The 22,629-nt window shown below is 45.2% G+C and overlaps 1 protein-coding gene across 1 annotated transcript in view; it reads right to left on the minus strand.

Annotated features, from left to right (window-relative positions):
* The window catches only part of SARNP (SAP domain containing ribonucleoprotein), a 738,339-nt gene that overhangs the window by 621,964 nt on the left and 93,746 nt on the right, over positions 1 to 22,629 (minus strand). Inside the window, exon 2 of the mRNA XM_078686447.1 lies at positions 15,085 to 15,184. Within this exon, the coding sequence (XP_078542573.1) occupies positions 15,085 to 15,184 (100 nt within the window). The remainder of the gene's footprint in view (positions 1 to 15,084; positions 15,185 to 22,629) is intronic.

Consider the following 22,629-nt stretch of genomic DNA (forward strand, 5'->3'; position numbering starts at 1 on the left):
AGTTCGCCATCCGCCAGTGCGTTGCGGCGTTCCTCTCTATTTTCCTGCCAGTTAGACCCATCCTCCTGCTTTCTTTGTCAGGTGGAGGTCCAGATGTTGTTGGGACGTTTGCCCTTTTTCTGGCCATTGCAGCGATTATGGAGTCTGCTGTGACGGATCCCTCGATGTAAGCTGGGTCTTGGGAGGAGAATTTGTATTTCTTCTCCGTCCTCGGCGTTACTGATCTGCATGTAGCCGGTTCCTTGAAGGCTTCCTTCCCCTGGTCTGTGACGCTCTTTAGCATGGGCAAGAACTGGCTTCTTGTCTGAGTGGGGAGCAAGGTCTCGAGCAGGAAATCTGCTTTTGGCTTCTCCTCCTCCAGCTTAACTCCATAGGCTGCTGCCGCCTTCCTGACCACCTCATTGTATGCCCCAATGTTGTGCGGTGGTGAAGGCCTCGAGGGGTATGTTTCCACAGCCTCCTCCGGGTTTTCGGCCTCAATGTCCTGCCATTCCTGGTCTTGGGCCATCGAGGAACCTGAGCCGTAGCTTGACTGCTGCTCCCCGTAGTCCCCTTCTGTGTAGTAGAGGTCTTCTTCCTCTTCGTGCTCCGAGGGTTCCGGAGTTTTCGGCGTCTCCTCTACGTCGAACTCCTCGTGCTCCTGTACCTCAGCGACGGTCAGTGCCGGCTTCGAGGGGATCCTGTAACTTTTCATTTTTTCGTCGAAGTCCTTCTTTCTCTGAAGGATATTCTCCATTTCGGCCTCGAGCCTTCTTTTCTTTCTCTGCATCTCTGTGGCCTGTTCGTCGTAGAGCGTTCCGGCTGCTCTTTTAGGCGGCGTCGAAACTTTCTTCGGCTCCTTTTCTTTCGAAGTCGAAGGCCCTTTTTCGGGGGCTTGCTTCGATGACCTATGCTTTTCGCTGGTCTTCGGCCTCCGGGAGTCCTTCTCGAAGGATCCGCTGGGCTCTTTTTCGGAGGATGCAGCTTCGGTCGTCGAAGTTTTCGGCGCCGGTGCTCCTTTCGAGGCTCTGGGCTCTGACTTTCGAGAGTCTGCCTCTGGCTTTTGAGACCCTGTGGGGGTTTTCCGGGTCGTAGACTCTCCTACCTTGTCAGGCATTTTCTTATCGGTCTCTGCGACCGTGAAGTCATCTGGACCTTCGGCGATGTTGTCCTCGTCGTCGGTGGAGAGGCCCAGTTCGTAAAGCGTCGGGGCTGGCCCTTGCCCTGCATCGTGTGGTGAGCAGTCCTCTATCTCTCTCAAACTCGGAGTGTCTTCGGCTTGAAGACGGAGCAGGCGTTGCAGTCTCTGCTCTCGTGGTCGATTGGCAGGCAGAGGTTGCAGACCGGGTGCTGGTCCTTCTGCGCGAACTTGTGGTGGCAGTTTTTGCAGAATTTAAAGGGTGTCTTGTACATCCCTGCGCTCAGGGGGCTCCCTGTGTGCGCATTCCTCCAAGGACGTCGAAGATCTCGAAGTTCTTTCCTTTCTTCGTCGTCTCTTCTCGGATGGTCCTCTTCTCCCGATCTTCTCAGGTCTTTACCGTCGAAGAGTTGCTGTATTTCCTTCTTTTCTAATCCAAAACTTCTGGAGCTTCACGCGACGATCCAGACCCAACGGCGGAAAAAAGAATCTGAAGATGGCGCCCAAGGGTGGTAGCTTCCGCCGGAAGCATGCCGACGTCACCGAAGGTACACCAAATGGTGGGACGTCGACACCCACGTGGGCTACAAAAAAAAAAGAGAGAAGAAAGACTATGATTCCGGACCCAACCACCAGATTGCGGAATATGCACAGCATAGTGAATCCAGAAAGATTCACGCTGCAAAACATAATAGGTCAGGCCGCAACCACGAATAAGGTAGAGATCCTCTCATGGAACATTGCTGGGTTGCGGTCAAAAAGAGGGGATCAAAATTGGGAGGGTTTCTTATCTACAAGTCATATCATTGCGTTGCAGGAAACATGGGAGGTTAGAGACACCTATCATTTAGATGGTGCTCTCCTTTAATAAGTTTGCTGAACCATCGCCAATGGGGAGCCCGAGGGGGGGTCTTCTGTTATTGTTTAGTTTAAAATTATTATATAGCCCAGAGTTAGTTGTGTGAAATTCTCCACACATCTTGGCTGTTAAGCTGGAGGGCAAAAATTGCCTCCCAGCTTTATTAGTGGTACATTTTTATAACTCCTTTACTAGGGCAGATGAATTAGATCATTTAAAAGCACTGTACTCATTTTTAGACGACTTCGAAACAAAAAATGATGCTCCTTACCACCTTATAATTCTTGGAGAGTTTAACATCCATGTTTGTCACCTAAATTGTTTGCAAAGAATTGAGTATGAACTTGCCCCACAGGGGCTCATGCATTTTGAGCATACGAGAAGCGGGTTGTATCTAGAGAGTCTTTTAGCTGCCCAATACTTGTTTTGCAATGAGCAACCAGACATTTTAATCCCGATCCCAACCTACACAGGTCAAGGCCACTACTGTATTATTGATTACATTCTAGTGTCATGTCCCTTAATGGACCGTATTCGCTCGCTTGGAGTTAGGCAGGTTGGGATGAGTGATCATAACCCCCTTAGGACTGACATTAAAATTGAGGCCCTTAAATGTGAGTCACCTCTGGCTCTCATCTCAAAATCTAATATAGTTACCAATTGTCAGGGTCGAAGGCTGAGAAGGGAGGTAATTGCTCCGGTTGATTTTCTCGGCAGCCTGTATAATAGTAACCATGAAGATTTTAGCCTCTGTACTAATTTGGGCGCCGAATCTACAGAAATTTTAGGTGCCTTTGGCCGCATTACTAATCAAATAGCGGTCAATTTGACTCGGCGGAGCAAACCAAGGCCTAAGAAATTTAAAAATTGGTTTGATCAAATGTGCACCACTGCACACAACGCCCTAATGGTGGTCCTGAGGGCCCCTGTAAGGGATGCTATCCGCATCACCAAAGCTAGGAGGAGCTATAAAAATGCAATTAAGTCACGGAAAGCTGAGCTCAAGGAGATGGCTTGGGAGGAGCGAAGTCAAGCCAGTACCCTAAAAAGTAGTACCCACTTCTGGAAAGTAATAAATAGTCGAGTTTTCGACGAGGCTGACAATACCATCAAGGACTGCCTCATCTCTCCAGAAAGATGGGTGGAACATTTTAGTGACCTGTACTCCGTGAGCAATCACCTATTAGCTACTACCCATAGGGATTTTAATCAGGCGCCAAACATTATCTTCCAAGAGGAGGAAGTTATGGAGGCAATTGCATCCACAGCCAAAGGAAAAGCACCAGGCCCGGATGGGGTACCGGCGGACGTGTACAGGGCTGACCCAAGTGTGTGGGCAAAGATTTTAACTTGTGTTTTTAACGCTGCCACCAAGGCCGGTTTCCCAGCGACTTGGGGCAAAGCAGTTATAGTCCCAATATATAAAAAGGGTTCAAGAGAAGATCCGGCCTGTTATAGGCCAATCTCACTCTTGGACTCTGCCGCAAAGATAATGGGAAAAGTTGTACTAGCGCGTCTGACAGAATGGCTAGACAAAAACTCCATCATTTCTGATCTGCAATATGGTTTCAGACAGGGGAAAAGTACGGTAGGCCAATGCCTGAACTTACATTTGGTCATAGGAAAGTACACGGTCACAAAGCAGGGGGATATCCATTTAGCTTTTATGGATTTGTCCACTGCTTTCAACCTTGTAAATAGGCAAAAGTTATGGGCCTCTCTTTCGGACATTGGGCTGGAACCTACTCTAGTATCCTTTCTGGCTGATATACATGAGAATAACACTGCTGCGGTCCGTTACAATGAAAATGGGAGTTTAACTGAAGCGGGTCTGTTAAATGTGGAGTAAGGCAAGGATGCATCCTTGCCCCTTCTGCTGTTTTCGCTCTATATAAATAACTTGGGAGATGCACTAACATCATCTTGTAAAGATATCCCAAAGGTAGGCCCAAAAAAGATCCCAGCACTGTTATACGCAGACGATGCAGTTTTGGTGGCTAGAACAGCAAGAGGGTTGCAAGTGCTTTTAGATCGTTTTATTAGTTTTATGGACTCTCTTGATCTTATAACTAATTTCAAGAAGTCCCATTCAATGACGATAGGTGGAAAGCGGGCAAAAAAGGCAAGATTTTTCTGCAAAGGCCTGGAACTGACTAAAGTACCAACCTTCCCATATTTAGGGATAGTATTTGATGAAAGAAGGTCATGAGTGATGCAGCGTACTTTAAAAAAAAACAGCCTAGCTAGGTTCACGGGGGCTGTCTTGGATTTTGCTAAGCGGATAGGTTCAAAGCCACTCCCAGCCCTTATGAAGATATATAACGCAAAGTGTGTCCCCATGGTGTTATACGGGAGTGAGGTATGGGGCTACACAGATGCTAGTGAAATACAAGTAGCAGAAAATATTTTTTTACGAAAATTGTTGTCGCTCCCAGCATCTGCTGCTAATTTTAATATACATGAGGACGTGGGTGTTGGCTACATTCAAGATCAGATTGCTGTGGCCCCATTATTAGGCTGGCTAAGAATCTGGGCGCAGCAATCGCCTAACCTAAATCAATCGATAATCCAGGACTGTATGTCCCTAGATAGAGCCCTTCATATTCCGTGGCTCAGATATATTAAAACACAAATGGACATCTTGGGTAGTCCCGACCTTTTTACAAACCCGAGGGCACTGAGCAAGGTGGCCATTAAAGCCATAAAATCTCAGTTTCTAAACAGGTCCATGTCAATGAGGGAAGAAGGGGAGCTAGTCAAACCTTCAGTCAGGAGCTTTGCAATGCTGAGTATAGGAAGAGGAATCCAGCCATACTTGACGTATATAAACAAGCCATTCCATTTGTTTGTATTGACAAGATTCAAGTATAATATGCTCCCATGGCTTTTATCTTTTCCAAAAGGTTTTTCCAAGGAGGGGGTTCTTGGGCCCTGCCCCTGTGATAACTTTTCAGAACAGAATACCTTACATATGATTTTCTTCTGTGATTTTTATGTTTCAATAGCCAAGAAATTCATATTGCCATTGTTAAAGGGCTGTAACTTTGAACAGGTTAAGCCAGCCTTGATATACTTGCAATCCCTGAGGTCACCGTTGGTATGCTTTGGAGGGGCTAGCTATATCACAGGGGCAATCAGACTAAGAAACAAGATGTAGTTATTGTGATAGGAATTTCCCACCTCTGTACATGTAGTGACTTTATGAATAAGAACATTTTTATTGATATGAAATTTTATTATATTATTAGGGAATTTTAGGAAGTATACTCAATGGGTGACAACATCTTTTTTAATTATTTATTTGAACTCCAAGTATTATTCTCGCGGGCTAGGTTACTTTAAATGGTCTTTTGCATTAATTACAAAATATGTATATCTGTATACTGTTAATTTTATTAATCTTACGCATGTAGTGAATTTTAATGCCATGAAAATTCATGTTGTACTGTGCTTTGATGGTTTTAAAATTTTAACCGAATAAAGCTTGTATTGACATTGACATTGCTTCTAAGATACGCCTACCCCTGTGTACCTAACCTAAGCCTGGTACATGGGAAGGAGTAAGTGAGATGTAGTTTTGAGTTAAGATAGTTTCTGCCAAGAATCTAAATCAAGAATTCTCTAAGGGTCTAATCAGCTCCGTACCTTGGTTATAGAATGAAGGAGGTCTTGTATCTCTCTCTCAGGAAATCGATCTCCCAGCAACCCGCAAGGGTGACAGGGAAACACTGGAGCTGGATTTCTCGGCAGGAGAAAAGACAGCGTCTCTCTCAGTGCGTCAGCGGGAGGGTCGGCTTCCTTCGGCACTTGCTACAGCAGGGCGTCGGACAAGTAGATAGTCGATCTGCTCCAAACCACCGTGTGTTTGCTAGGGCAGATGCTGGTATATTTATACCTGGAAGGTGCCGAGTTTGACGTAAGGTTGGACAACGTCACTAAGAACTCGCAGTTCTTTCGGACTCCGGGAGTTCTAGGACAAATCAATACAGAAGCAGTGGGAATTCCGGGTTGCTGGAGGCTTGGTTTGTTCAAGAACACGTTGTGCTTTCTAGGAGCCTATGGGAGTAGCCTTGCCGTATTTGGACTGCATTGGCTATGTCTTAATATGGGTATGATTCTTATGCCTATATAAGGATATGCTTTGATATAACCACATAAGGGCATAAATCGGGAATATTTAACTAGAGTCCTAGATTCGTCTACAACAACCTAACCTACAGCTTCACAACATACCTCTCGAAGTGGTGGTCGCACCTGAAGAATCTCCGTCCCAGAGTTTGCAGCCTTTGTTCGTCTTGCAGCTTTCCCATTGAAATACCTTGGGTGCCCGACGGCCCAAAAGCACCCTGCACCCAGCCGCTCGAGTGCCACTGGAAGTGCAGCATCTGTCCTATCCTACTTCCCCACTTGCCCTGTGTAAGTGACCAGGAGCTCAGCTCCCACAGACACGTGGCCTGCCTGCTAGCAGCCACCAACCAAAGGCCGCCTACCCGCCATAGGCTAACACTGGGCATACTCACTCTTCACCCAGCTGCCCCTGTGCTGCTGAGGGTGTAACAACTGTACCTACCTGACCCTGGGAGACCCCAGAGTCTACTCCGAGAACCTTAACTCTGCCAGCAGAGTGCTTACCCAAAGACCGATAACTTGATTTTCGCCATAGGGTAACATTGGCTGGGTTTCACTCAGAATTTCTTCCAAGTGTTGAGTTTTGCAACTTTAAAATATTCACTAAAAATCGTCTGAACGGGGAGGAGCTACGATCGCGAACAAGATGGCCGCATAGGCTCCCGGCTCCGCCGACCTCCGTCTCCCGTCGGAATCTCCTGTTATATCTCCTGATCTTACACCCGCCCTCCAGATGGATGAATAGTAGCTGACCCTGGTGGAGCAATCCCGAGCCTTTTTCGGACATTATTGCCGAAGTTACACCGTGCTGAATTTCTCGGCCTAACCCGGCTGGGAGCCGGGACCTCGGGTGCTGGCCAGGCCGGGTTGCAATCGAACAACATCGGCCGTGGGACCTAGCTTGGGTCCGGTCTCTCTCTGTGGAGGTTCTTTTGCCTGCTCCTGGTGGCGGTCGCCCAATCTGCTCAGACCGACGAAGAGGTGCCGCAACGCTCCCTTGGCTGCGTCTCGGGGTTCCCCGTGCCGGAGATCGGGTGCGCCCCCTCCCCCGGTTCGAAGGTCTGGGGTCCCCGGTCGCAACGTACAGATTGCTGTGCGGCACAAGATCTCTCGCCCGCGGTGGCCGTCCGCTCCGTTCTTGCCTGTTCTCCTGGTGTACTTGAGCTCCGGAGACGAATATCCTGCCGGTACGTCACAGAGTGATATGGGTCGGACGGAGGGTGAACCGTCGCTGCGGACCGTTCTGGCCGCCATCGGGGCTCTGCATTCGCATGTGGATGTTCTGATTCACAAGATGTCCACCTGTACAGCTGAAATTGTGCGCCTGAGACCGAACTCTGCTTAATTGTCTGAGCCCCAGTGTGCGGAGCTTCCCACGGTGACTGCCTTGCCGGTGGTTGATGGCCGGGTGCTGGAGGTTAAATTGTATCCCTTGCTCATCGATTGCATTACTGTTGGTAACCTTGGTATCGAGACTGTATCGCCACACTTGCAAGCCCCCCAGGTGGAGACGGACCCCCGCGACCATCCGTTTACGGAGCCCCTTTTCACCACTTTTCGGGCTGCAATATTGAAGTTCCCCCCCCCCCCCCCCCCCCCCCGGCAGACTCATTGTGTTCTCGGGGGAAATTATACTGTGACTTACGGTCGGGGAGGAGTCGCTTATGGGGGACTGGGATTCGTGATGGTCTACTCTTCTTGATCTTGTACGGACTGAACATTTTTGCTTTTAATTTCCAACTGACTGAATCCGTCACGAGTATGGTTCCACCCGTGGGAGTCCGTGTTGTAGACCGTACGGGCCAAGGTTGATATTGCCTGAAGGGACCAATTGGGTTGATCTAATGGACACGGGACTGCTACCACTGTTTTCTTTTCTGAGGGTTGGGTGGTGTTGATGACTTCCCCTGTTAGATCTGCTCTAATATCCTGTTGGGATCTTTCTTTTTGTTATGTGCCATGGGGTCGCTGTTTCCGACGGGGGGGGAGGGGGGACCGGGAGCCGTATGTCACTTTCCTCCCCCACTTTTCTACTTTTAGAACTTAGTTAGTTGGGGCGACAGGCACACTGCTAGTGGGGGTTAGGCGATAGCCGTTGCAGGGGTGCAGGGTGGGGGGTTGGGGTTTTTTTGTTTTCTTTTCGTTATCGCCCATATAGTTTTAAATTTTTTCACTCCCTCTTAGTTCAGCCTTTATTGTATTATTGTCGAATTATCCTATTCTGTTTTTCCTTCCTTCTATTGTCTGGTTGCCATGAATCTTTAGCTGCTTTGAGCCTGGGTGGGAAGGTCTTGGGGGTCCACGTTTAACCTGTTCATTGACTGTAATTTTGCTAGTCGTATCTTATGCTTGCTGTCGCGGACCACTCCTTGATTTTGTTGCTCCATGTTTACCCTGTGATTGTTCCCTCCCACCCTGATATTTCATGTGTGTATGGCTCCGGTCATGTCTTTTCCTTTTTCTCTTGTTTAAAATAATAAAAAGATTTATAAAAAAATATAAAATTGTCTGAACAACGAAAACAAAATTACTCACTTGTTATCAGGAGAGATCCCAGTGCTGGATCTTGGTGCCCAGCACTGACCCTAAAAAGTAAAGATAACTGTGACTTACTGTTAACTTGATTTTCCTCCATAGGATTACATTGCTTGGTTTTTACCAAAATTTCTTCCGAGTGTCGTTTTTCAAAACATAAATATTCCTTAAAAATCGCCTGTGTAACAAAAACTATTTCTTTCAACTGTTTACAGGAAATGCACCAGGGCTGAATCCAGGATCCAGCCCAGAGTAAGAAAAAGATTTGTAAAGTGATTTTATTGCATTTACTTAAAACTTACCATTGAGCTCAATGTTAAATTGTGTTTAACTTATGTTGCCTATTGCAACAACTGTATCAATTGCATTTAAAAGTCTATTGCTATTTATAAGTATTCAATTGCAACATCTCATTCTGAGTAAGTATTTATGATACCTACTTTCGGTTCTTAAATAAACAATAATATATTTTTATATACAAAACAATTGGCCTAGAGTTCAGTTCTTGAGTGTGAAACCGTTTGCTGACAGTGTGTACAAAAGATGCTTTACACTGTCCTCTGATACTGCCTTACTGCTCGACCAAGCTACCACTTTAGAGAGTAAGGTTATATCTAACTTTAGCCTCTGCCATACCTCTGGGAACTGTGGACTCTGTGCACACTGAACCTTACTTTGGTGCAGTATATACAGAGCCACTTTCTTACAGGAGTGAAGTGGTTTAGAGTGGAGTGCAGTGGTTTAGAGTGGAGTGCAGTGGTTTAGAGTGGAGTGCAGTGGTTTAGAGTAGAGGGCAGTGACGCAGGGTAGATTAGAGTGGTGCAGGGTAGATTGGAGTGGTGCAGGGTAGATTGGAGTAGAGAGGCTCTAAAATCAGTGGAAGAATTTTCAGTGCTGCAGAGTAGAGCGCAGTAGAGTGCAGTGGAGCAGAGTAGATTGGCATAGAGTACACTGGTTTTGGGTAAAGTGGCATAGAGTGTAGTACCATAAAGCAAAGTGGCGTGGAGTGGCAGAGTGGAGAGACGCAGAGTGGCGCAAAGTGGTATGGAGTGCAGCAGAGTGGTGTGAAATACAGTGGCATAAAGTAGACTGTTTCATAGTAGAGTGAAGTGGCGTGGTGCCGGATTAAAGTGGCGTAGAGTGGATTGGCGTAGATGATAATGTGTGGAAAGGTCATCGCCTTGTGTACAGATTTGTTTTGAGCGTATTAAAAATGTTTGTTTACACACTTCAGAACTGCCTTGACTTTTGTAATCTTAGCCTTAAGCAGCATGGGCAATGTGACAGAAGTGTACATTAAAAATAGATCTGTAGTTAGGCTAGCGTAGAAGGTGGTATATTTAAGGAACAGTCGCGGTAGTCTAAAATTTAAAGTCGATCATCTTTACAGCTCTTACAAAACTAAAATGCTACACGATGGGCAGTTAAAGTTGCACTAACTTGGCTAATGTGGGGGTTGACTAAGCACTGGCTAGAATCCATCAGCTCCTTCGAGAAGTTTTGCACCCGGGGGTAGTGCACATAGAAATTCAACTGGGTCTAAAGGGGAGTTTCATTTTGTTTAGCACGGCTGCGGATGCCATATGAGCATGAGCTAATTACAAATAAATAAAAATCAGACTTCCTTAGCCAAAGCCCTTGGAACTCGTCCCTTTAATTATTATGATCCTTTCAGCTATTAAATGCCTGCCCTGCTCATGTCTCTGTTTTCTATTTATAAACTTAATGTTAATTTCGAATATATATGTCATGCTAGTCCAGCATAGTTTGCAGCTGCGTATGCCTGTCATTTCTGATCCACTAGAAGTTATGTGACAGTTTCTCTTAGCGTAGGGTGTGACACTGTGCGGTACCACATCACCAATATGTGGCAGACTGTCATCAGTGCAGATGTTGACAATTATGTCAAGGTTCAGAGCACCGGAAACCACTGGTTTAATTTAAGCCCTGCGAGTACTACCCTCGAACAGTGCTACTTGACTGGCAAAGAACTCTGCAGCACGTGCTGACTGCTGGACGTGCAAGGAACTCTCAGCATGTGCTTTAAATCCATTCATTCTTTTTAAACACACCCCCCTCTGCCCAGGTGAGCGCCAGGTGCGACTGCACCAGTTGCACCACCCTAAAGAAAGCACAACCATATCCATCCACCCTGCAGAGGTTAATAAAATGGGTAATGATCACTTCCAGAACCAGCAGTGCTTACTTAATTTGTAATCGGATAAGTGCAGGGCCCAAAGTTTTCCTTATGAGCCCACTGTCAAATGTCAGGGCTACGAACACCCAGTCTGTGTAGTCTAGATTCCACCTCGTGCCTCTTTCATTAACACCAATACACTCCGTGCCCCTCATCTCGCTCTTGCAGGTTCTTTTTCATCCTGCTTTCTCCCTTTATTTTCTTCCAACTTTCTCTTCACTCCCCTTTCCACTTTTTATGCCTTTCTGTCTCTTGTTCAGTGTTAATGTCTGATATTAGAAGTTTCGGTCCCCACAAATGAGTGCCAGTGGGCCCCACATGCTACCACAAGCTCACATTAAGCACACCGAAAACCTTTTTCACCAGCACGTTTGGCCCTGGGCCAATTAAGGCCATCTAATGTACCGGACAGGAATGTTAGCAACATTTTTGGATGTGGTAATTCGTTTTCACTGTGCAAGAATGAATTGTGAGACGTTTGTACTCACAGGTCGCCCCTCCTGGACTCGGTCCTTTATTTGGGGGAAGCGTGGGACTGGGGGCTGCAAGAGAGCAGGGGAACCCTGCTGTTTGGAAGGACTGGTGCCTAAACGACAGCAAAACTGTTGACACCACGACATGTGTGGCCCCATTGACTAGTCTAGTTCTTAGCCAACAGCAATTTGCACGTGATTAATTGGAGGGGCACCCGTCTAATGGGAATATGAAACTACAGGTCCCAGAAAGCAAAGAGCGATTGACTATATATACAGCAGGACTGTATGACGGTGTGATATACGGAAATGAGGCTCTTAACATTTTTGCTGCATCCCTTCCATCTGCTGGACTATGTATTGAACTTGAACGATGTCTTGACAGGCCCATTGACTTCCTACATAGCCCACAGGTTTTTGCCCCTTAAAATATTATGTTGATTAGTTGTAAAAACTGGCCCTGCCATCTACAATGGATGTGAGAAGGAATGATGCATTCTGGTGCTTGGCAGCAAACACCGGTGCGGGTGCCTGATTTTTACTTTAGAATGCTACCCAGAGGGATGGTGGCATGAGCGCGAAACTAGGTACAACCGCCTTCAAGTCTCGATAAAATGAATAAATCTGTTTTTTATAACTGAGCGTTTCAGACGTTTGATCTTTGAACTACATACTATGTTTGTAAGAAGCGATACCTATTTTGAGTTAAACATACCTGAAGCTGAAAACTTCAAGTTGCATTAGGTTACAAAATTATAATGTGAAATAGTACCTCAATCCAGATTTTTTTTAAATTCTACTTCATGATGGTGGCACTAGAGACTTGATGTAACATGTAAGCAAGACAAAATGGGCATTTTCGCATTGTTTTATATACTCGGTACTTTATTCGGTTTTGATTAATGGGGTTTTTCTGAAAAGTAATAGGCATGTTTTGAAAACGCCATAATAAAACCTAGGAAACGTTGCTAGTAAACAGCCCCAACCACAGCTGCATCTTCCTGGCATTGTTGATCTCAACCAATCCATGGCAGTGCACCTCCAATAACTACCGTCCTGCGTCCTACGGCACCTGATGAAGAGGTGTCATGCCTCATGGGTCCAGGAGGCAGCGGTGCCCCGGCAGTGGTGCCTACATGGGCACTTAAACATTCCAGGGAGAAATAGGGTCCCCTTGCACGAGGTTAGGATTAGTGCTGTGCTTCCGTAGTGTTGCAGGCACTTTAAACATGCCTATTTCAAAGTGGAATACTCTAATAAAACAGATTCTATTGATCTAAGGCTGAAAAAGAATGATTACGAGTATAATAAAGTGCCGCAATAATGCCGCTAAATTTCCATTTTTGTGCCGCTAAATTTCCATTTTTGTGCCGCTAAATTTGCAGATCTATGCAAGGTTGCATAGATCTGGGGGGGTCTGCCTGGCTAGCTTTTCGAATGTCCCCAAGATATCTTTAGCAAACCGAACAGCTGCGCTGTCTGGTAGGCTTCGACCTAAAAATCAGGTGAGGAAATACAGAGGTAGCAAAAGCAACATTAAAGATACAGAAAGACATGGGATGAAGCAAGCCGGAGCTCCATAAAAATGAATCTCGAACTCCCATTACACCTTTATCTGCCTTGCGCATCACATTCCTTACATATTAAGTAGGTCCAATTACCAAGAAAAGCAGTTGTCACTGCAATCAAAATAAAACAAAATTCTAACTCATTTAAAAGCGAGGAATGTTTCTTTTAAAAATATTTAGTTTACTATGTGTAGTCTACAAATACAGACTCCCTGCTACCCGCACCAACCTGTTTTTCTCCCCGTCCATTGGGTGCATAGGTGGTCAGTACACCGGTCCATGGTTCATATCAGATAAGCATATTACAAGTTATGCGGATTTATTTATGCAGCATCACATCTCTAGGCCGGCCTTTCTGCCGTGAACTAACAAGAGTACGACATCTGGTTGACGCAGGGTGTGGTGGGGTTGGATGGCCTGACTTCAGCTGGTGGCCGTACTCTGACTGCGCCACCCTGCTTTGGAGCGGTTGGGGGCACGAGGACATTTGTTACGGTCAACTGTCACAGTTGGCCTTACCCTGCAGTTGTACTTGGGTTCAGGAGACCAGATTCGCCAGCCATTGGCTGTACCCATGATACTGTTAATAGCATTTGGATAGAAAGCTAGGACTTGCAGGGTGTTTGTGTTTCAGAATGGAGCCTCGGAAGTGTGTAGAGAAGAAGTATCATGCTTCCCACTATGAGAAGGCCGAGGGCATAGCTGCAGATGAAAGGAAGCAGCCTGTTCTGCAAAAAACAACTGAGTTGTAAGCACTTATGATCGTGCAATCTGTGCCACGCTGTAATTCACTGCAGTCTGAGAATCAAGTGGCCAAGGAGAATCATCTAGCCAATGAGACTACCACTGAGGAGGAAGATGAGCTGCTCTCTAAAGGCAAGTAGTTGAAGGTAAACTTCTACTATATCCAAAGAAGAAAATTCATTTGAGCAGTACCCACTGTCAGAATTGAGGGCTCTTCCATTAAATGTGGTTTTCTAGTTGATGTTAAAGCAATGAAAAGAAAGTGATGGGGTTGGCTTCCGTATCATTCTGTCCAAGTAACCGCTGGACAGTTTTGAGTAACAGTTCCTACGTGTTATGAAAATTGGTTCCATGCTAGCTAACATTGCACATAACTCATCTTTAAAGCTTGACAACACTAGGCCTTCTCATCCATGGACAGGAAAACTAAAGTGGCAGTGAAGAGATCTTACGAAGCTATGAACCTTACAGACACCATGCGTTTGTGGGGCAGCCACCTGGGCTTCCTCACATGCTTTTATTCAACATGATAGGCTCTGGGTGGAGGGGGACCAATCCTCTTCAGCTGGACCTGATTTTGTGAATGAAGTCTGTACTTGACTTGGTACTTTCAATAAATATTACTGGGGGCATTGTTTCTTAGACAAGGCCTGGCTGCCAGTGGGAAGTGTATATTCACAACCTACAGGAAACGAGGACTTTGTATAAAGTTTAAAAACAATCTCTGCTTTTATATTCAGGGCAGGAACTCTAATACTGAACATAAAGGGTATTGAATTAGGCAGGACCTTTTACACAGTGTACCACAGTAAAAAGGCAGTGACTGACTGAAAGTCTTGCAGGACTTGAAAAGACGAGCTAAACTATGCGCAGTAGCTCCCACACCACAGTGGACTCTGAGCATACCTGAAGTAAAACAGCACCATAAAGGTCCATCTCCTCAGACACTAGCAGTGAATCTAACACCACCATCAACAACGTGCTCCCATTCTCCAAAATTCAAAAAAAAAAAATATATATATATATATATATATATCCGCTACATTTGCATCCCTGTCAGCAAACTTATTTGCTAACCTGCCTGACCGGACAGAGTTTTGCTGTAGCAAAAGCAAACCCTCTAAGCTCTGATAGAAAGCACAGCTGTACTCTAAAACCACCATTGTTACTACATTGTACACAGACTACCGAAAAAACTTTTCAATGTCTTTTTAAAAAAAAGCATTCTAGGGACCCTTTTTGGGGTGATGGCTTCAGACTGGCAGCACAGCAGTACCCACTTGCGTCACATCCGCTTATGTACTAAATTCGTCAAATCTCTTTTTCGTGCATCAAGAGCTCACATTTCAAAGGAAAAAAACAAATTTAATTACACAATGTAATATTTCCATCATAAAGTAGTTGATGAAACAATGCTTGCACGTGTGCTGTAAACGTCAGGCAAGAGCACTGCTGAGACATACCATGCTCCTCAAAGTAGGCATTCAGGCGGTTGATGAGATCTTGTTTGTTTCCTTTTGTCTCCAGACCACGGCTCACACACTCCTGCTTCAGTTCAGCCAACTAAAGAAGAGATTATAATTAGCAGACATGAATTGCCGAATGACAGACCAGACATTTCTTCTCTCTTGCATTTGATTCAACCCAATCCTCCCAAAGTCATTACCACCTTCATCTCCTTCTCCCACAAAAGTGGACGCTGAAATACTGGGATGACCGGAAAGTGTGTGAGAGAATGGGGTTATCTGGGATATTTGACTTGTGAGCAAGAGAGGATGCTTCAACATCTTGCATGTACCTGGGCTACATATTCATCTTCAATTATAAATGTTTCTTCCCTCTAACTGGCCAACTTTCTATTAAAGTGGGTAATATCAAACTGATCATTGAGTATCCTTTACTTAAAGAAATATACTTAACATATAGAAGGTAGATAACAGGGTTTCGACTTTTCTCAGAGGCCCTGTACGACTTCAGGAATCTAAAGAATTCTCATGTGGGTTCAGTTATTCAACAAATAAAATATATGCTTTGAGTTTGCTTCAGAGGGAGTGACATAGCTGACTCCACGATGGGGGAATCCATGTAACCCATGCAGAAACCCCTCCCCATGCTTTTCCTCTTAATCGCAGAGGGAAAGAACTCTCCTTAATTTAATAGTATTGAAGAACCAGGCATGAGCAAAATGCACTACCTGAATACACATGAAAAATCATACTGGTGTTCATGACATTGTGTCCAGTGACTTGGGATACTATCAAAGCACTTGTTCAAGTGCCTAGAACACCTCACGCTCGGAACCAAGCTGGTGCTGGGCATGCAGAACAGGGCTCTGTTTATTTTTCTGCAAAGTGAGCGACTCTGGCGTGTGAAGAGTTCAGATGTACTGAGTATGAGGATCAGGAGTAAACCCAAAGAGAGAACATCAAATCTTCAGCTTTAAGTCATTGGGACCAAAAGCTATGATATAATGAGGGGAATTATTGCGGAAACTACATGACTATTGTACTACCGTGTTTACTTGGATTTTATAGTTAGACGTTTTGTTTTCTAGCAGGCCCATAGCTACATAGGCTGAACTCTCTGTGCCACCTGCTGATTACAAATATGGCTCCCTGTTTTCCATTTTTACAGATAAATACAGACAGAAAACATTTATTTTATTGTGTGAATAAAAATGGAAATTTGGTTGCTTTTTGCGTAATTCTAAATACTGTCTGCCAGGCCAGTAGCAGCATGGACTGATAGGTAAGGGGAGTAAAAAAGAAAGGAATTTTAGTAAAGAGGATTTAACAGCAGTAGATTTGCACAAGGTTGATACTGGCATTTGCATATTTTCATTTAAGTGCATTGATTTATCTTCTGCAGATGTTCACAGCATTGAAACCTGGCAGGCATTCAAGCATGAGTGCATATTTATTGGTTAAATAAATGTGGAAACATACTAATTTCAGCTTCATTTCTCCTCAAAAAACTAAATAATTATAACAGATGAAATTAGAAAAAAATAAATATAAACAGAAATACACCAAAAAATAAATACTATCAGGAACCCTAAATTTACAGCTTGCATCAGCAGCTATTGTTTACTATATTTAATCACTTTTTCTGTCCTGGGAATGGTGGACCTTACCTAACGGATGTGACAAAATATAATTGTAAACCACCATGAGACAGAGAAAGGATTTTTTGTCTTCGGTGCTATAATAGTGTATTTTTTGTGCAGTTTAATCACTTGTGTGGGTCCCATCAGGAATCGTTTTTGACAGCTCTCCATGTAATGGCAGTTTTTAGAAGTAGAAATGCCTACAATGAATAAACGTTTACTGTGTTTTGATCATGACATGACTTGCAGTAGGTTTTGTATTCATGACCCTTTCATTATGATATAATGTGTCAATCTTTTGCTAATTCTTGTTGTCAATAAATGAATTCACACTTGCGGGTCGAGGGTGATTGTTTAGGTGCATTTAGAGATCTACAATAGCGATGAAGAATAGTTTGGCACACCAACAAAAGTAGCAGGGTTGAATGTCAAAACAGAAGTAAGGTTTAAATGTGGTGTGGCCAAACATGTTGGTCTAATGTTTATTTGCGTACAGACAAATACCCCCAGTGGCGGTTATTCAATGATTAGGGATTCGAGTGTATGACTTCTCTATACTATACCCAGCTACCTTTGGAGAGTTAAGAGTATTTGAAAATGCTGCATATAACAAAGCCTGTAACAAGAAAGATTGCCAATATGGATACCTCTTCAAACTTTGCTTTCTCAAATGTATACCTCATACACATTTGAAAGCTCATTAGTAGCCTTTTATTTCCGTTTTTTTGTGTATTTCAAAGAAAATTTACATGCCACATTTATACTTTTTCAAGAAACAAGACAAAACCAAAAACAAATGATTTGATTTGGGGACAAGGGGAATGATACTCAATCTCACAATCACTCATACATACACCCACTTATTCTATTCCACATCATACCACACACTTACCAAATACATTCAAACACCATGGGTAGTTAAAATGAACCTATGGGGTAGTACATGGTCTGCCAAACCAAAAATTATCACAAGAGTTACATTCACTGTATCACAAAAATAAATCGATGTCAATAGAATTTTTTTTAACTCGTAGTTCTAATTTACATTCCATGTAACAAAGAGACAGCTTTTTACAATCCAAACTATTTTGGCAGAACCATCGGTCTACGTGTTTTGAATCCCTGAAGTCTTGGGATTCTCTTCAGGACCACAGACATCTAAAAAATAAAAAAGAATACACATGGTATCCTATTCTTTTAAAGAAGACACTGAGCCCTCACCACTGTTCTATATCTCCAGCTTACCAGTATCTCTGAAACCAAAAGACGGCTCTTTTCACCATAAATTCTGTGCATTTAGAAGAGGAAAGGGGGGGGGGGTAGCAATAGTACTTGTCAAAAACAGCCTTATCAAATAATCCCATGATTGATTAATTCAAGCAGCAGAATACCTGCTGGACTGATCCAGAACAACTGATTAATGAATCTTACCTAAAACAAACTTCCCCAATAGTTTTATTCAGATAGCGAAAATCGCTCTCTAGTGTGCAATTGCTGCCACCACACCTGAAAATCAGAAAAACCAACACTGACTACTACATCCTTGCTGCAAAAAGAAGGAGCTGTGACTGGTCCAGGGTTTCGGGAATATGTATCTCTTACCTCCTGCCGTGTAACGGCGTGGAGTCTCGAAACGGAGTTTCTCCGATTGTTCTTTCAAATTTGTTACTCCGTCCTACACAAGGCAAAAACGAGACGTGCGGGTAAGTGCATGGACCGTCTAATGTTGGATCCGCTTAGACTTTAGGAGCCTTGATGGTCTCTTACCGTGTCAATCGGTGATTGTTGATGTAAATCAGTTCCCTCCGTTCGCGGCGTTCAGTTGCACTTTTGGTCGACCACAAATGACGTCGATGTAAGCTCATCCGGGTTTACTGGGATATGTAGTCCATGGCCAGCTCTGCGCATGCGTGTTCAGAGGTATATCTGGCTAGTGGATTATCTCATAAGGGATAACAATGGAGGTCGCGTCCAGTGGTATTCTGGGTGATGTAGTGCTGATTATATACCTGCACCTATCTAACTAACTGACTGGCGACTCAGTTTCCATCCTGATCCATCCTTAAAGCATCTTGGCTCCACGTTCAATTTAAAACAATTCATCACCACCATGACCCCCACACCAGATAATTAATACGCATTATGCCAAGTTATGTACACGGGAATTACCCTTTTATAATGCATCCGGATTTGACATGTCCTTTACTGCATCATAGAGATTTGTGTCTCCGCGAAATGGCAAGTTGAATTTCAGCGCTATATATTAGCGCTAAGTGTTAATAGCATTAAAAGTAACTCTAAATTTGTGTCACACAGGGGCACATATATAATCAGCACTACATCACCCAGAATACCACTGGACGCGACCTCCATTGTTATCCCTTACGAGATAATCCACTAGCCAGATATACCTCTGTACACGCATGCGCAGAGCGGGCCATGGACTACATATCCCAGTAAACCCGGATGTCATTTGTGGTCGACCGAAAGTGCAACTGAACGTCGCGAATGGAGGGAACTGATTTACATCAACAATCACCGATTCACACGGTAAAAGACCATCGAGGCTCCTAAAGTCCAAACGGATCCACATTAGACGGTCCTTGCACTTACCCGCACGTCTCGTTTTTGCCTTGTGTAGGACGGAGTAACAAATTTGAAAGAACAATCGGAGAAACTCCGTTTCGAGACTCCACAACGTTACACGGCAGGAGGTAAGCGATCCATATTCCCGAAACCATGGACCAGTCACATCTCCATCTTTTTGCAGCAAGGATGTAGTAGTCCGTGTTGGTTTTTCTGATTTTCAGGTGTGGTGGCAGTAATTGCACACTAGAGAGCGATGTTCGCGTTCTGAACAAAACTGTTGGGGAAGTTTGTTTTAGATAAGATTCATTAATCAGTTGTTCTGGATCAGTCCAGCAGGTATTCTGCTGCTTGAATTAATCAATCATGGGATTATTTGATAAGGCTGTTTTTGACAAGTACTATTGCTATTCCCCCCCCCCCTTTTCCTCTACTAAATGCACAGAATTTATGGTGAAAGAAGATGTAAAAAGAGCCGTCTTTTGGTTTCAGAGATACTGGTAAGCTGGAGATATAGAACAGTGGTGAGGGCTCAGTGTCTTCTTTAAAAGAATAGGATAACATGTGTATTTTTTTTTATTTTTCAGATATCTGTGGTCCTGAAGAGAATCCTAAGACTTCAGGGATTCGAAACGCGTAGAACGATGGTTCTGCCAAAATAGTTTGGATTGTAAAAAGCTGTGTCTTAGTTACACGGAATGTAAATTAGAACTACGCGTTTAAAAAGTTTCTAGTGACATCGATTTATTTTTGTGATACAGTGAATGTAACTCTTGTGATAATTGTTGGTATGGCAGACCATGTACTACCCCATAGGTTCATTTTAACTACCCATGGTGTTTGAATGTATTTGGTTAGTGTGTGGTATGATGTGTGTGAGAAGTTGGCCTGATGTATGATGTTCACTATTCTAGTCCAAGCAACCCTTATGGTGAGCGGTTGTAAGTCAACCTTATATACAAGCTATCCTAGGGGTAGCATAGGCCCAAGCAGTCTTAGGCTTAACTCAAGAGGGCATGTGAAGCCAGCTGTTTTACCATATGCAATCCTGTAATACCAAATGAAAGGACACCCCACAAGTTATATATTATAAAAATATATGTATTTATTACTAGAATAATCCTCTGTACTCTTTATGAGGGCAAAGGCACAAGCGTTTAAACAAAAGCAGTTAACCCCTTCGCCGCGGGCAGGATTCTCCCGCTGTGCTGGGGGGTGGGGGGGGCGCGTACAGCGCCCCCCATGCTCATGACGAGGTCAGCTCGTCATGAGCCACGGCGCTCCGGTGCTCATGACGAGCTGAGCCCGTCATGACTGCGTCCGTTCCAATGGAACATTCAGCACAGCGGGGAATTAGCCCAGCGTGCGAGCGTTCCACGGGAGGGGCGCGGTCATGACGAGCTCAGCTCGTCATGAGCACCGGAGCGCCGTCGCTCATGACGAGCTGACCTCGTCATGAGCATGCAAGAGGTTAAACATACAAAAGTTGCACAGTTTTGGATAGGCCCGGTGGCCACTTACACCATATACTAAATAAGTGGTATAAGAACCACTTTACGAACAATGGTAAGGCCTAGGGCCTTGGGAATCGCTGGGACTACACTGGACTAACTGTGGTTAGGACGGGAGTAGCCCGCGGGATTCGGGTGCAGCGCTAAAAGCACACGCATGCACCAATGCAAAGTCAATGGTGCGTAAAAGTTACAAAGTTACTGTTTTGGAAGTCTTCCGACTGGACTAGAACTTAGCCACTTTAAACTAGGACACTAGAGGTGTAAACCACTACAGGAGCACCGGTGTTTGATCATTACCTCACCCACAGGAAGCGGGTGCATAGGTGCCAAAGTGTGTCGGGTTTAGTCGTGGAGTTCTATGGAGCCTGCAGATGAAGATGCTGCAGGCGGCCAGGAGAGAAGAGTCCGGTTGGATCCAAGGGTGGATCGAAGATGTAGAGTACCTGAAAGCAGAGGGGACAGAGTCAGGGTCACTAGCCAGTGACCAGGAAGGAACCAGGCGATGTCGGGCGCAATCAGGTGGTTGTCAAGAAGCTTGTCTCCGCTGCCACGTGGACTCGGGGGCATCGACGATGACCAGGAGTGGAACACGAGCTGTCCCACGAAGGCTCTCGCTGTCGGCGGTGTCGGCTTCCGGATCGGAGTCAACAGGCCTTGGCAAATGCAACCCATGCAGGATTTGAAGATCGCTTCTTACTCGGACCAGCAAGGTCAGAGATGCTGCTCCTTTTCAGGGGAGCGAGGGCCAGTCTGGAGCAACCAGACCAGCAGAGTAGTTTCAAAGATTTGTCGTCGTAGAGGCCACTAGCCAACGGGCAAGTGACCGGACAGACGCGTCGAGCAGGAAAATGCAAAAGGGCCCCACGCAGCACTCGGTGAGTGTGGAGGGGTGATCTTCGGTGCACGAGCTGCTCGGGGCTGGGGCTTCTCAAAGCCCAATGCACAGCTTCGAGGGTGCCTCGGGAGCTGCACTGTCAGCACTTCGCAGTCTTTTCAAGATGGCCGGTCCCACGTTTCACGTCGCCTCCACGTGTCTCAGCTTTGCTGTGGCTGTGGATCGGGCTGTTGGATGTCTGGGAAACCGGTTCTTGTCGATCTCTGTCGCTCAAGCTCCGGCGGGAGCTGCAACAAAGCAAACCGTTGGGCGCTGAATGGTGCCTGTTTGCACAGGGTGGTCACTCCTTGACCACAAGGGAGATTCTTCAGTCTTCCACGTCGAGTGGGATGTCGAAGGGTCCAGAGTTTCGTTTCAAAGTTTCAGTCAGGATTATCTAAAGTCTATGAGCACAGCTCCTACCTTTATTCCAAATCAAGGGGTGGGACCCAGGAAGGGGGTGGTTACACCCCTTTCCCTGTGTCCAGTTTCGCGCCAGAGCTGGGGCTGGAGTGCCCCAGCACCGGTTTGAACTGGGCTATGCATGAGGAGCCTTGTGCCCCCCAGGCAGTGTCTAGTTTCCCTCGCCCTGCCAGCCTCAATCCACTATCTCCTGTCTGGGGTGGTGTAACACCTCCCTGTGACAGGAAACCTTTTGTCCAGGCCTCCCCTGCCAGAGTTTCGGTCAGCAGCAGGAGGCCAGACTTGTGTCTGTGGCAGCAGCATCCATTTTGTGATGCTGAGGCTCTGGTTAGTTTTGACCGCATTTCAGTAAAGTAACAGGTCTTCTCCCTCTAGAAGGGTGGAATGCTACCCCCGTCGCCAGAACTGGCGAGGGGGTAGTATTCCAAAGTGTATGACACCTTACACGACATGTTTTGATAAAGCCAAACCAAAGTTAGCAATAACCGCGAGGATTATAATGCAC

The sequence above is a fragment of the Lissotriton helveticus genome, chromosome 1_1 (genome assembly GCF_964261635.1).
Source record: "Lissotriton helveticus chromosome 1_1, aLisHel1.1, whole genome shotgun sequence".
NCBI lineage: Eukaryota > Metazoa > Chordata > Amphibia > Caudata > Salamandridae > Lissotriton > Lissotriton helveticus.